At 47.0% G+C, this 14933-nt stretch overlaps 1 protein-coding gene across 1 annotated transcript in view; it reads right to left on the reverse strand.

Annotated features, from left to right (window-relative positions):
- The window catches only part of CHRDL2 (chordin like 2), an 83058-nt gene extending 68454 nt beyond the window's left edge, over positions 1–14604 (reverse strand). Inside the window, 2 exon segments of the mRNA XM_043997608.1 lie at positions 13612–13720; positions 14472–14604. Coding sequence (XP_043853543.1) covers positions 13612–13693 — 82 coding nt within the window. The 5' untranslated portion in view covers positions 13694–13720; positions 14472–14604.
- Positions 14605–14933: the final 329 nt, after the last annotated feature.

The following is a 14933-nucleotide window of genomic DNA, read 5'->3' on the forward strand; positions in this document are numbered from 1 at the left end:
AAGGAAGAATGTCTCAACAATTTAAGTGACTCCAAAGTGGGCCATACTGCCTTGGGAACAGGGAACTCTGGCAGCTTGTTGGGGAATTGAGAGAGAAGATTTCCTGTTCAAATACGAGTTGGAATAGAGGGAGATTCTCTGAGTTTTTCGCAAGTCTTCATCTACATCGAATCATCCTTCACAAGATGGGATGAATAGGGGTGTGCTGGTGCCAGCGTCCATCAGCTCTCAAGAGCCGGGTAAATTTTCAGTGTGAGTGTTTACTACCTCACTCTGAATCTGGGCTTGATTTATTGTCTAGTTTTAGGAAAGTGATGGAGAAAATGTGAGTATTGCAGATTAAAATTATAAGTGTCTAAAAATAAAAGTGTCGTGTGTATTGGGGGGGGGGTTAGGTGCTAGTTGTTAAACATTTACACAAGGTTACTTAACTCCTAATCCTAAAAACCTTCCAAAGCACCTCCAACCTAGGTATAAACAAGTACCAATTGACTAGGAGAAAGAACTCTCAGCTCTCCCTTCTGATATAGACATCCTTCATAGGTTTCTGGAGGACAGGGTCAAGTTGCCTTCACTTGAACATCCCAAGTAATGGGGATATCACTCCCTTTTTATGCAGGTTATTTTTCTGTGTATTCATTCTGTCTTTCTGACTCTGTCTCTGTGTCTCTGTGTCTCTGTGGCTTTGTGTCTCTGTGTCTCTGTGTCTCTGTGTCTGTCTGTTTCTGTCTCTTTGTCTCTCTGTCTCTCTCTGTCTCTGTCTCTGTCTCTCTCTGTCTCTCATAGGTAGGAAGTCCTTCCTTATATTTGGACACTTTAAGGGATCTGTGCTCCCCTTCTGTTAGATCAAGTTCCTTTATGGATGCTGATTACTGCCCATTCATGTGTTCTCATCCTAGATGAATCTAATCTGGATCCTCCCATAAATCCTCTAATGGCCTTGGAGTGAGGGATGGGGGCATTGCTCCAGAACTCTTGATACTGCACAAGTGCCAGTGAAGAACTTCCTTATACTGAGCTCAGACTGGCCTCTTTCCTGGGTCCCAGTTCTGCCCTGGGATGGAGGAGGGGACATGCAAACAGAATCACAGAATGTCAGTAAGGGAAGAGATTGGAGAGGTCATCTAGTCCATTCCCCCTTATTTTACAGATGGGGAAAATGAGGCCTTAGAGGCACTTTACAAATATTATATATAAACTAGGAAAGTAATCTTTTTTTTCTTACTTAAATTTTTCTAAACCGTTTTGCCTCTAATATTCCTTACCTTGTATTCTACTTATCCCTGTATACATCATTTGTCCCCTCTTCAGTAGAGTCTAAAGGGACTGGGTAATCTTTAATCTTTGCATTCCTTGCAATTTGTACTTATGGGGCCCTTAATAAATGGTTGTTAAATTGAATAGGAAAATGACATGACTTGCCCATGGTCACACACACTTGGAAGCTGTTGAGCTGGGACTCGAACCCCTGCTAATTCCAAGTCCAGTGCTCTTTTTACTAACTAGCCCCTGTTTGCCACAGGATGGCCCTTTGGAGATCTGGAGAAGGTGTAATTTGCCCATCCTTGAGTCTGCTTTCTTTTGGGCAACTGAGGGAACTTGCAGGTTCACCCCTTTGGCCCATGGGAGGAGGCCCAGACTGAGGCAGTGGATCCTGTTTCCAGTGAGGCTGTATCAAATTTGCTGTGTTTATCTCTGCCCGGCTGCTGGCAGGGAAGGGGCCGCCTGCTGGGCCTGAGGTTCACATGTTTAAAGCCAGACCAACTCTCTAAGGAGTGAATAATGTCTTTATTTCTCTGTGCCTTCCCCCCTTTGGGGGGGGCGGTGTGTGGAGGAGGGAGCTGTTGCAACACAGCAGAGGACTCAGCCTGGGCCTGAAGGAACACAGTCCCACCTTCGTCTGGGACAGCCCCTACTCGGCCCAAGGCCTCTGCCCCTGGTGCCAACTGGCATGGCCCTCTTGACCGGACCCCCCCCAACTCCTCCTTCATAAAAGTGAAGACAGAGGGAGTGCCTCAGTCAATGCCCAAGCCAGGCCACCCCCACTCCCAGGGTGGGGAGGAGGGAAGGAACTAGTAGAAACAGAGGAAGGGGGTGGGGCTGGGGGACTAGGCTCACCCCTGGGAGGCCTCTCCACTGCCACAATCTTTGTCTCCTTCCCCTCCCCAAACTATCTAAGCGGAAAAGCATCTGGGGGGGATTTACCGAGGGCTACCTCTCTTTCCAAAGAGGCCAGTGACCCAAGTTGGTGCCAGGGCTGGGAAGGGGAGAGGAAGAGAGGAAGGTTAACTGAGTGGGCATGATGTCTTCAACGTTCTCCTGGCATTGGGATTAACACATGTGATTCTCTTATGGGTTTATCATAGAACATGTATCTATAAAACACAATAACACACGAGAGAAGTATGAAGAAGTGAGTTCCTGTGTCTGGAAGAGACAGCATTTGAATAAGGCTTTAAAGGCAGAATAATAATTAAACAATCAAAGGGGGAGAATGAGGCAAGTTCAGGCACAGGGAACAGAACCAGCAAAGAAATGGAAGTGGGAACTTGGCAGGACTGAGAACAGTCCAGTTTGCTTAGAATTTATAGAACAGAATGGAGGGAGGGGCTCAGTTATGAGTGTATCCCTATTAGATGGTTGACTTCCTGAATACAAGGATTGGGTCAGATTCATCTATAAAAAATACTATAGTAGAGAAAGAAAAGCTAATGCAGGGGATAGAGAGGGCCATGCCTGATGAGGGAGAACCATCGCTCTGATTCAAATCTGGCCTCGGACACTTACTAGCTGTGTGACTCTTGGCAAATCACTTGACTTTGTTTGCCTCAGTTCCCTCATTTGTAAAATGAACTGGAGAAGAAATGGCCAACCAGTCCAGTATCTTTGCCAAGAAAACCCCAAATAGGGTCATGAAGAGTTGGACATGACTGAAAAATGACTGAACAACAACAGCAAAAGAGACAGCTGACTTGGGTTCTGGTCCTGGCTCTTGCTGCATGTCCTTGGACATGTCACTCCTTTCTCTGGGGCTTGTTCATGAGAGGGTTGCACTTCATAGTCTCTAAAAATCTGTCTCTTGGAAATCCTCTCTCCCTCCAAGGCTGAGCTCAAATGCCGCCTCCTTTAGGACACCTTTCTTGATCCTCCCAGGGGGTGGTGCTCCCTTCTCCACATATCCCCAAATTATTATGTAGTTTTTATAATCCTGTATTTGTGCAATGTGGATTCTCTCAGTGGAACATAATCTCCTTGGAGGCAAGAACTATTTGGATTTTGTCTTAGCTTCACCAGAGCCCCAGACAAAGTAGAAAGGAAGGAAGGAAGGGGGGGGGGGGAAACAAGCACTTATTAAGCATCTACTGTATGCCAGACAAAGTGCTAGGCACTTTACAAATATTATCTCATTTGATCCTCACAACAACCCTGGGAGGTAGGTGCTGTTATTACCCTCATTTTACATCTGAGGAAACTGAAGCAAACAGATGTGATGTGACTTGCCCAGAGCCACACAGCTAAGAAGTATTTGAGGCCAGATCTGAACTGAAGTCTTGTGGAGTCTAGTCTCAGTATGATACTACCTACTTCCTGAGGAGGGGGTTTCAATAAATGCTTGTTAAATTGATTGAATAAACATAAAGTTACCCTGCCTGTGTCACAGGGTGGTTGTGAAGAAAATCCTTTGTCAAATGTAAAGTACTGGGGGCAGCTAGGTGACACAGTGGATAAAGCACTGGCCCTGGATTCAGGAGGACCTGAGTTCAAATCCGGCCTCAGACACTTGATACTCAATAGCTGGGTGATCCTGGGTAAGTCATTTAACCCCCATTGCTCTGCAAAAAAAAAAAAAGAAAGAAAGAAAAGAAAAGAAATGTAAAGTACTCTAGGAATGTGAGTTATCATGGACACCAGTGACAGACAGCATGAGCCTTCAGAAGCATTATTGCAAGTTGATGAGCAGCAAGGTATTGCAGTGGATAGAGTAGTGGTCCTGGAGTCAGAAAGACTCATCTTCCTGAGTTCAAATCTGTGTGACTCTGGGCAAGTCACTTAACCCTCTTTGCCTCAGTTTCCTCATCTGTAAAATGAGCTAGAGAAGGAAATGGCAAACCACTCGAGTATCTTTGCTAAGAAAACCTCACATAGGGTCAAAAAGAGTCAGATATGACTGAACAACAAAACATTACAAGATGCTCAGAACTTTTCCCCCATCTCCAAACCTAACCTGGAAATTATTTCCCTCCTCTTTCCAGAGAACACAAGACTCATTTCCCCCTATGCCCTCCTCTTTCTTTTCTGCCTCTCCCCTCCTCCTCCATCTCTTCTTATTCTGTTTCCTCCATTTTCTTCTCTTCCTTCTCTATTTTTCTTTCCTCTTTTCTTCATCTCTTTCCATCTCCCTCTCCACTTCCTTTATCCTTCCCTTACCTCCTCCCTCCCCCACTTTTTCCTCTCCTAAACCACAAAGGATTTGGGGGTAAATCAGTTTAACAGTGATAAACATGTTCCATTCTATAGCATTAGAGGTGGTATAAGTACTTTCCTCAAATAAAGTTCTGTGAGGTGGGTAGTGAAAAATAGTACCCCCATTTTACATCACATAAGCTACTTATTTATCAAGACTCAACTCAGAAGAATCAGTCCCCCATCCCCTGCTGACCAAAGTTGTAATGCTGCACATAGTCCTATTGTCTCCATTGAGAGTCCAATCAGTGTGATTTGGTGACTCTGTCTCCCAAGTCCTTTCCCAAATGAATCATGGGATTTAAAGCTAGAAGGGGCATTAGAGACCAGCTTTAGATGGTATGATGGATCACATTAATTTTTTTTTCAGGGCAATGGTGGTTAAGTGACTTGCCAAAGGTCACACAGCTAGTAAGTGTCAAGTGTCTGAGCCTGGATTTGAACTCAGGTCCACCTGAATCTAGAGCCAGTGCTTTATCCACTGCACCACCAAGCTACCCCGGATCACATTAATTTTACAGGTGAGGACACAGTCCTAGAAAGGTGAAGTGGCTTGCCTTGTCAAACAGGGTTAATTAGAAGCCTGGTCTTCTGGCTCAAAATCTACCATTCTCCCCAGCACTCCCATGTCCTCATACCCATTCCTTCAAGCTTCAGCCTTAGCTCACCTACTCTGGGAGCTCACCCTGAAAATCTACCCACAGCCTTTCCCTTCTCTGATGCTATTGATTTGTGTAACTAGCACATTCTCAACAACTAGACGCGCCTGCCTCCCCAGCTAGACTGGAAGCTCCCTGAGGGCAAGGCACAGTCTCTTCCTTTTCCTGGTTGCCCCAGAGTCTACAGCAAGGAAGTCATGCTAAGGACAGAAGCAGGGGTAAAGAGATTCAGTTTATGATGGAACTCATCCCCAATCAGACGGGTTCCAAAGCAGAGCCAGATTGCATTGGGAAAGAGTGTGGTACTTTCTGTCTCCTGGGGTCCCCCCCCCAAATCGCCATAATCCCATTCTCTTCCACTTTATTTCTCTCTATGCCACTTCCTTTTTGCCTTCCATTGTCACCCAGTATCCTCTCTTGCCCTCCCCTTTTCCTCATATCCTCCTGCGTCTCGCCCTGTCCCTTTCTCTGTATCTCTGCTCCATTTTCTGCTCCTCCTCATCTTTTCTCCCCATTCCTACTCCTCTTTCTTACGCTTCCTCTCCTCACTGCTCTCTCCCTCTTTAACTGTCTCCCTCCTCCTTTTTTCCTCTCCCCATCCTCCTCCCTTCTCTCCCTACTCCTTATTTCTTCCCTCTTCCCTTCCTCCTCTCCTGTCTCCTACTCCTCTCCTTTGTCTACCCTCCCCCTCCTCTTTCCCCACTTTTTTCTCCTTCTCTGTCCTCATTCCTTCTCTCACTTCTCATCTTTACTCTTCCACTCCTCTTTCCCCTTCCCAAACCTTGTTCCATTCCCTCTCTTATTCCTTTCTATTCTTTCCTTACTTCTCCATTTTCCCTCTCCTCTTTTCCTCTATTCCTTTTCCCTTCTCCCCACTCCTTTTCCCCTCTCCCCCTCCCTCCATAGAACCTCATAGCTAGAGGTCATCCTAGTTCTACTCACACCTGAACAAGAAGTCCCTATAGTAGTCCAGCCCCCAGGGAGGATACTTCCCCTCTCCTCTTACTCCTCCTTCTCTCTCCCTTTCTTTTCTCCACCTTCCCTAACAAAAGCAGCCCAACGGTAAATACTTCCAGGCACTCATCAGTAGAGTTTTCCACTCAAGGACCTGAGACAATCGAATGTCAGGGCATGGAAAGAGGACTTTAGTAGTAAGAACACAGAATTTCAGAGCTGAAAAAGTACCGTAGAGACCATGTGGCCAACTCTTTAGACCCAGAGAAAGAAAGAAACTTGCCCAAGGTCTTAGAGCTACCAAATGCATAAATTCCCCACAAACACAGGGGCGGAGCCCTAATGCTGGTTTTTAGTCTCTGGGTCTCTGCCAGGAAGGATGGGTGATGGGTCATGAAATTACCTTAAAAATTCAGGTGAATCGGAGGGAAACATTCCCTTACTAGCACATAGACAAGAAGGAAAGGCCACAGAAACATCTTTTGCGGGGGGGGGGGGGGGGCGTTTTGGATACAGGGCAGTTTTCCGGTTGTGGAGACTGATTTGGGTCGGGTCCCTCCTGGTGAGAAAGGGATGACTGAGATGATCTCCAGTCTCATGTCTCCGGCCCTCTGGGTGGCAGCCCCCTCCCCCACTGCTTTTCCTGAGCTGCCCCCCGCCCCTGGAAGCGGCAGTCCTTCTCCAGCTAGCCCAGGCGGGCGCCAGTGCGGCTGGCTGGGGGAACTTGAGAGCCCAGGCAGCTGGGAACAGGTGCAACAGCTGGAACAGCTGGCGCCTGCTCTGCACATTTTGGAGAGTGAGTAATGGAGACCTCTACCGGCCAGAGAAAAGAGAGGCCGATGCTGGGCCTGGGAAGGCCATCTGGGGAAGTCAGGCTTAGAGTGGAAAGGTTTCTAAGATCCAGTCAGCACTACATCCTGCACCCTGCTCCCAACTGCTTCACAAACACATCTGGGGACTGAGGTGAGTCAGCCAGTAGCGCTATCCCCTGGGGGGAGGCCTGGTGGAGAGGGCTAACAGGGCAGGAATTGGGTTCTCTGCCTCCTCCTCTACACTAAGGCTTCTTCTGCTCTCCTGCTACCATCCTCAGCTTCAGGCTGTCCAATTTGTACTGTCTATTCTATTCCTCTATGAGATTCCTCTCACCAGCTAGCAGTCTGATTTCCCTGCTCCCGCCCCGCGCCCATCCCCCGACCAATCCAATATTCCTGTGGACCTATGATGTCATCAATGTGGGCATTCCCCACCCCCAACAATACAAAGCACAATCATTCATCCTGTTCGACTCTTATAAGTTTACCATAAGGTATACTCAAAATACTGGGGTCTTCCTCACAGTCGTCTCATGCTGGGGGAGGAATATCACTGGGGCATATGGGCTATCCATCCATTGTCCTTCACTACTACCTATCATTTATTTCCAGTCATACATTCCTCTGACGTTCCTTGTACAATTTCTGCTTAATTCCCTGCTCACCATCTTGGGCCTCTCCACTGACCTTTGGCAGTATGAGTATGTTCTATGACTTGAAGCCTAACAACATCATGAGAAAAATGCTGATGTTAAAAAAAAAAAGATGGGATCGCTTGATTTACAAAAGGAGGAAACTGAGGGCCAGAGAAAGGAAGTCACATCTTAGGTCTCACATCTGGTTAGTGGCAAAGGTACAGCTGGAATTGAAGTGTCTAGACTCTGACATTTGGGTCTTGCCACTATAGCTGCCTATGATGTGATTTGGTGTCCCACACCAATGCAGTCCACAAATGCATTTCCCTAAGCAGCTATTGGTTAAAACATCTGTAGAAGAAGACAAAAGCTGTTATTTCACAGTAAGAACTAGGATTTAAATACCCGAGCACCCTGGAGAGGGAAACTAGTGACTGGCATTCACACCACAGTGTCTAGAAGAGACATGGGATCTCTGGGCAAGAAACGCTGGGTTCCTTGTGGAGGTGGGGTGGGGAGAAAAGACACCAGGGAGGGGAGCAAGGGTACAACACACAACATTCTTGCTAAGGTGGGGGAACAAATGGAGGAGAAAGGAACAGGGGACACATAATTGGGGGGGGGGACCTTAGGCTAGACACTAGGAAAGTTTAATATCACTTGAGATTATCCTCCTGTCCCAGAGCTTTTGAGAGGTCATGATGTTCCCCCTCTGCCTGACAGATAGACTCTCAGAGTTGGAAGGGGCCTCTGCAGCCATCTGGTCCAATCCATACCTAACCAGGAAGGCATCTACAACATGTCTAACAAGAGGTTTTCCAGTGACTATTTAAAACTGTCCTGATCCAATCTCCTAAATGTTTCATTCTCCAGCCTAAACATTCCCTCTTACTTCAAGGAAAAACCACCAAGGTAGTGACCCCAGAATCAGGGAGCTTTCCCCCAGGTGCCTTACACATTTCACAAGGAGGGACCCATATTACATGGGGCAACAGAGGCCTCTTCTCTAGCCACGTCTCTTTCCACGGGATAAACTTCCTTCCCTACACTCAAGGGAAGGAGAATTCTAATAAAAAATTATATGGAAACATGACTCCCCAAAACCTCATCAGTATTACTCGTGCTCCTAGCGTCTCTCCTGCAGCAGTGACGGATTTCATGGATCCATTCGATCAACACACATGAACTATTGATTGTATGCCGGGTACCATGGCAAGTGCTGCAGATACAAAGAAAGGCAAATAGAAGGTCCCTGCCCTCAAGAAGCCCATAGTTGAAAAGAAAGAGACAACATTCATAGTCCGCCTTCTGCCTGGTTCCCTAATGTGCCCAAGTGTACAAGTTGGTTGGACCCTTGGGTGTGAGTAGGGGATTGGACTTGGTTTTTGGAGGGAAGGGGAGGCAGGGGTGGAGTGGAGGGAGGGAGGAGGCAGATCCAGGATCAGAGGAACCCTTACCCCAGTCCCAGACCAAGAATGGTGTAAGGGTTCATCTATGACAGAGATGACAGAGACAGGTACTAACCCTCATCACCATTCTAAGTCAGGGTGGAAATATCACACCCCACAGCACAATGTTCTTGACCATTGCTCATTGTTTCATTGCTACAACATTTGAGAGTTGAAATGTCACCAGGCAGTTTTCCATGAGAGCCAGAGGACCCTTAGACAACATCATGCTCACAATCCTCATTTTTACAGCTAAGTGGAACAGAGAGAAAAGGACCGAACGCGTGCAAGTGGTGCAAGGGTGGTTGAGAGCCAGGGCTGGTTCCGGGTCAGGGTCTCTTTCCACTGCCACTCAGGAAGAACCAGTGGTTAAGGGTGCTAAGGTCTTTAGTCAAGATCAACAAAGAAAAACAATTCTTTGACTTCTAAAGAGGTTCTCCTCTGTCTCATCAGACTGTCTTTTCCCTCCATGAGAAGAGGGACCTGGTCTTACCTATACTTTGCACCTCCTCTGGGCTCTGAACATAATGGGTACTTCATAGATTTAGGTGAAATTGAATTGAATTGAATTGAATTCAATTGCAGTTGAATTCAATCTGTGATCTATCTTGCAACCTCACTCCATTCCTGTACCCACTTCACAAATGGAAATACGATTCACTCAGGGGTGATCCAATCCTTCTCACTTAAGAGAACCCCAGGTGGGGGGGGGGGGGGGGGGGCGGTTAGGCGGCTAGGTGGCGCAGTGGATAAAGCACTGGCCCTGGAGTCAGGAGGACCTGAGTTCAAATCCAGACTCAGACACTTGACACTTACTAGTTGTGTGACCCTGGGCAAGTCACTTAATCCCCATTGCCCTGCAAAAAAAAAAAAAAAAAAAAAGAGAGAGAGAACCCCAGGGAGAATGACCTGAGACTGTGAAGTAAGGGATCCTGGTTCTAATCGCAGTGCTTTGATGTGTTACTCAGAGGCCAAAGCCTCTCTGAGCCTTAGTTTCTCTGTGGAGGGAAATAGATGTTGTTGGCATCTTGTACCATTAGCATCTTGGGACAATGCACTCTGTTCAGACAAAGATCAATATGCTAATGTAAAGCTGCTGGCAGCCTAAGTCATGGGGTCTTAAAGGGAAAAGGAAAAGCCTTCCTTCCCAAAAGTATTTTCACAACCAGCCAATCAAACAATGTCTGAAATGTCACCATTAAAGTTTCACTTATTTGAGTTTTATTAGGCTTCACAGGTCTTGGAATGACCTTAGAAGACAGAATGAATGTCAGAGCTAGAGGGAATTTTAGAACATAGAATTTTAGAACTGTAAGGAAACTTCGAATAGAATGTTAAAACAACAAGAGGACGTGGAGTGTTAGGATAGTAAATAGAAAAACCAGACAGGACCTCTCATTGAATTGTTGGGGGATTCAAAGTAGAGAGAGGGAAGTAACTTGCCCATGGTCATACTGGGAGTCTGCAGTTGAGCCAGGATTAGAACTCAGGTCTCCTGATTCCTAGTCCAAGGCTCCCTCCACCGTACCCCATTGCCAGATATAGATACTGAAATGATAGTAAATGCTACAATTCTCTGAATAGAGGTGATTAGAAAGAAGAGGTGGCCCTAAATTATAGCATAGGAAGACAGTCAGGGAAGGCTTCATAGAAGAGGTGAGATGGGCTGAGCCTTGGAAGGAGGGAAGCTTGGTGCATCATGACTTAAGAAATGTTCTGGTTCAGATCCTGCCAGTAATTTGATTAATCAACTCGGGCAAGTCACTCTCCCAATCTGGGTTTCAGTTTCCCCATATACAAAATGAGAGTATTGATCCCAAAGGTTACTTTCAGTTCTGACATTCTAAGCATCAGCTCTTGGGTAGACATAGGGGAGGAGGGTATCTCATGATAGGCACATTCTCAGGGACATATATGCAGCCTGTAAGGCCAAGCCAGGGCACATCTCAGTGCTAGTACCCAGCTTGCCACAAGGCTTCTGGAAAAAGTGCCTTGAAAATGCCTTTATAAAAGACAAGCCACTGTGACCAGTCCATGACAAGGTTCGTTCCCTCTCTCTCTCTCTCTCTCTCTCTCTCTCTCTCTCTCTCTCTCTCCCTCTTTCTCCATCTGTCTCTCTCTTTGTCTCTCCCTCTCTCTCTGTCTCTGTCTTTGCCTCTCTCTGTCTCTGTATTTTCCTCTCTCTCTGTCTCTTTCCAATGTTTTTTAAGGAACAACGAATACATGGCAAGAGGAAGCCCAGAGGGTCTGAAGAAGTTACCTGGACCAGTCCCCTGCCTCTAGGCCAATCATCACAAATGTCACAGAATCACAGATTTAGAGCTAAAAGAGACCTCAGAGGTCCAACCCCACATTTTAAAGATGAGGAAATTGAGCCTTTAAGAGATTAACTGCCTTGCCCAAAGTTATACAGATATTTAAGTATTAAATGATGGATATGAACCCAAGTCCTCTACAAATCCTCTCTTCCACTGTTACATTCCTTATTTTTCCAATAAAAGCATTTCTCAGTCTCCAGTTCTTTCATTTTTTTTCAGGTAAGAGGCCTATAGAGGTGATATGACTTAATAACTGACAATTATGTAGCTAAAAATCTTGATATTTTAATCTATCTCATTTATTTTTCACCATAACTCCATTAGGTAAAGGTTCTAGATATTATCCCCATTTTACAGATGAAAAAAGTAAGGCTTAAAGATGCAAAATGGCTTGCCCAATGTCATACAACTAAGTAAGTATCCAAGGCAAGAGTCAAACCCAAGCCCTCCAGACTTGAAGTCCTAGGCGCTGTTCACAAAGTCGCACCACCTCTGTAGCATGTCTGAGGTCACACAAGTAGTGTTCCTCAGGTAGGCATTGGGAGGGCCCTCAAGTAATAAAATTCTGGATGCTTAAGGTGTGAAGGGACCTAGGATAAACCCTCTCCTTTTACAGACTGGGGTCTAGGGAGGTTGCTGAAATGAGTCAGCTACAGAGTTAATCTTAAGTGATGGGTGGTGTGGAAATACGAAGATGAAGAAGTTCTTAGCTCCCTTCCTCAGGAAGCTGACAATCTAGTGGAAGAGCCTGAACTTTGTTCCTAAAAATATCAATAAACTCCCAGTGGGGTGGGGGGGTGCTGCCAAAGACTTTCATTTTTGTCTTTGCATCCCCAGCGCCTAGTGCTATTCCTGGCACATAGTAGGAGCTTAATCAGTGCTGGTTACCTGATACATGCTAAGCACTGTTGGATTCTTACTGACTTAGGAGGGCTAAAACAAGTTTAGAAAAGGGAGAGAGCCCATCTAAGATAGGTAGCTTGGGGTTTCTGAAGTCCCACCCAGAGAACCTCTAGCCTTCCTCAACTTTTCCCAGGACCGACCTCTTTCCCTTGCCTCACAAAGTCAGGAAGTCTTTCTTTAGGTCCAGCCTAGGTCCTTTCCTCTCATATTCACACCTCATTGAGTTTTGAACCTTTATTATTTCCTTCTTGAGCCAGGAAGTTAAATGCTTACCTTGGATGGGTTCCGGGGAAACTGAGATCCAGAATGAACAGCACCTCTGCCCAATTCAGACTTATTTCCCTAGGATCCTAAGATTTAGATTGTTGGAGAGGACCTTAGAGATCATGTTTTCTAAGCTTCCCTCATTTAATTTTACAGATGAGGAAACTGAGGCATGGGAGGTTAAATGGCTTGCTCAGTATCATAGAAATGGTAAGTAGCAGAGCCAATCCTTAAACACAGATCCTTTGACTAGAGATTCCATGATCTTTCCATGACTAGAGAGTGGTCTCTTTTTATCATCCCCAGGTCAAACTCTCCTCTCCAATGAGGGCCCCCAGTGCCCCCAAACTCATTTCTCAGTCTTCCTTCTGTATGTGCAAATGCCTCTTTTTGTGCTCTCTGTACCTGCCATGGTTCTTGCCCTCATGAAATGGGGGCAGGGGTTGTGAAGAGGAAAGAAGTCTGCATCTGGAGACCGAGGACATGGATTCAAGTGTTAACCTCTGCAACTACCTACCTGTGTGATACTGGGCAAGTGGCTGAGCCTTATTTTACTCATTTGTAAAATGGGGCTAAAATGGTTATATGATCTATCTCACATGCTATTTTGAGAAAAGTATTTTGGAAACATTGACATGCTAAATAAATGGGAACTATTACTATTAATGTGTCTAACTTGTGCCTATCTGGGCTTTGATAAAGCACAGAGTCCTATCCCACTTCTTCCAGGAAGCCTTCCTTGATCAACTAAGCCCAGAGCAGGCTTTCCTTGTTATATCAAATTCCTATGGTGTTTCCTTTATTCTTGTCAGGCCTTTCAGGCCAGCCCCCTGTTTCCTGAGACTTGGTGTGGGTACTCCCAGTGAATGGGTCTCTTCTCCACCCCATATGTATGCTCTCTCACTCTATCTCTGTCTCTCTGTCTGTCTCCTTTCTTACACACACACACACACACACACACACACACACACACACTTCTGTCTACAGTTAGATCCCCCTTGTCCTCCCAATCCCAGATAACAAAACAGGTCAGAGAGTGAGTCTTGGTGTCTTTCCTTGAAATCATCTGGGGCTGAAGGGGCTGTCCCCGCAGCCCAGGCTACTCTCCCAGCCCCCAAGCCTCTTCTCTTCATGCCATGCCCCTCTCTACTCACGGGTCCGGGGATGAGTGTCCGAGGGGAACCAGAGAAGGACAAATCCCAACAAGGAAGAGAGGACTCTGACTTCAGGAATCATTCTTCCACCTCCAGACCCTATGCAGCGCTGAAAAAAGGAGGAAAGAGCAAGAGCTGGCCAGGAACACGAGGAGGTGAGGAGAGAGAGAGAGAGAGAGAGAGACTTAGAGGATCTCCCCGAGGACTCTTCTAGTTCTCTAGTTCTGTGATTCAGAAAGGAGAGGAACAGAGAAACAGAACAAGACGGGGGAGATTCAAGAAGCGTGGGAGAGGAGTAAAGGAGATAGATAAAAAGAAAAAGAAAGAGATAAGCTGGGAAGGGGAGATGGTGAAAAGAGGAGGGAGAGAGTGAAAAAAAGGGGGACGAGAGAGGGTGAGAATGAAAGGAGAGGGACTTTAAGTCGATCTCTCAGGTCCGTTCTGGCTCTGAAGAATGAGACTTAGATGGTCTCTGAGGTTTCTTTTAGCTTCAAGCCAGAGGCAGAGAGTGACAGAGGAGACCGGGGGGCGGGGGGAGCTCTCAGGGGAAGAGATGGAAGGATAAGGGGAGAGATGGAGGGAAGGAGAGATGGTGAGAGGAGGGAAGAGAGAAGAAGGCGGAGGAGAGAGCGAGCAAAAGAAAGGGAGAGGGGGCACAGAGACAGAGGAGAGAGACAGAGAGAAGGAGGAGACTGTCCTAGCACTGGAGCTCTCCGCGAGCGCGAGAGGGGCAGAGCTGCTGCTGCTGCTGCTGCGGCGGCGGCGGCGGCTTCAGCAGCGGCGACTGCAGCGGGAGCTCGGAGCGCGCACGGAGTCCGCCTGCCAAGGGCGGCCGGCGCGGGGCTCGGCCTCATTTGTACCTTGCCGCGGGGAGCTCCCTCCCGGCCGCCTGGCGCGATCTCAGCTCAGGCGCCTCCTTCAGGGAAAGCGAAGAAACTCTGGGGACTGGTCGCCCGCAAATCCGGCCTCCTGGGCGTGTGTGTGTGTGTGTGTGTGTGTGTGTGTGTGTGTGTGTGTGTGTGTGTACATGTATGCGCGCGCGAGTGTGTGTCTATGAGTGTGTAGTGACAGCGGGGCTCCCCAGCCCCATCGAGGCTAACCCTTTCCTACCCACACTCGGGAGAGAGGGGAGGAAGAAGGAACCCCCAAGTCAGACATCGAGTAGAACTTCCCTGTGGGGAAGATTGGGAGGGATGCCCTCCGGGTACGGTGGATGGGTTGGTTAGTTTTGCTGAACTAGAAGGTCTTTCTTCCTTTTCTCTCTTTATCTCTCTCCCCTTCTCTTTTCCCCTTCCTTTCTTACTCGTTTTTTCTTTCTTTTC

Source organism: Dromiciops gliroides, chromosome 3, assembly GCF_019393635.1.
Source record: "Dromiciops gliroides isolate mDroGli1 chromosome 3, mDroGli1.pri, whole genome shotgun sequence".
NCBI lineage: Eukaryota > Metazoa > Chordata > Mammalia > Microbiotheria > Microbiotheriidae > Dromiciops > Dromiciops gliroides.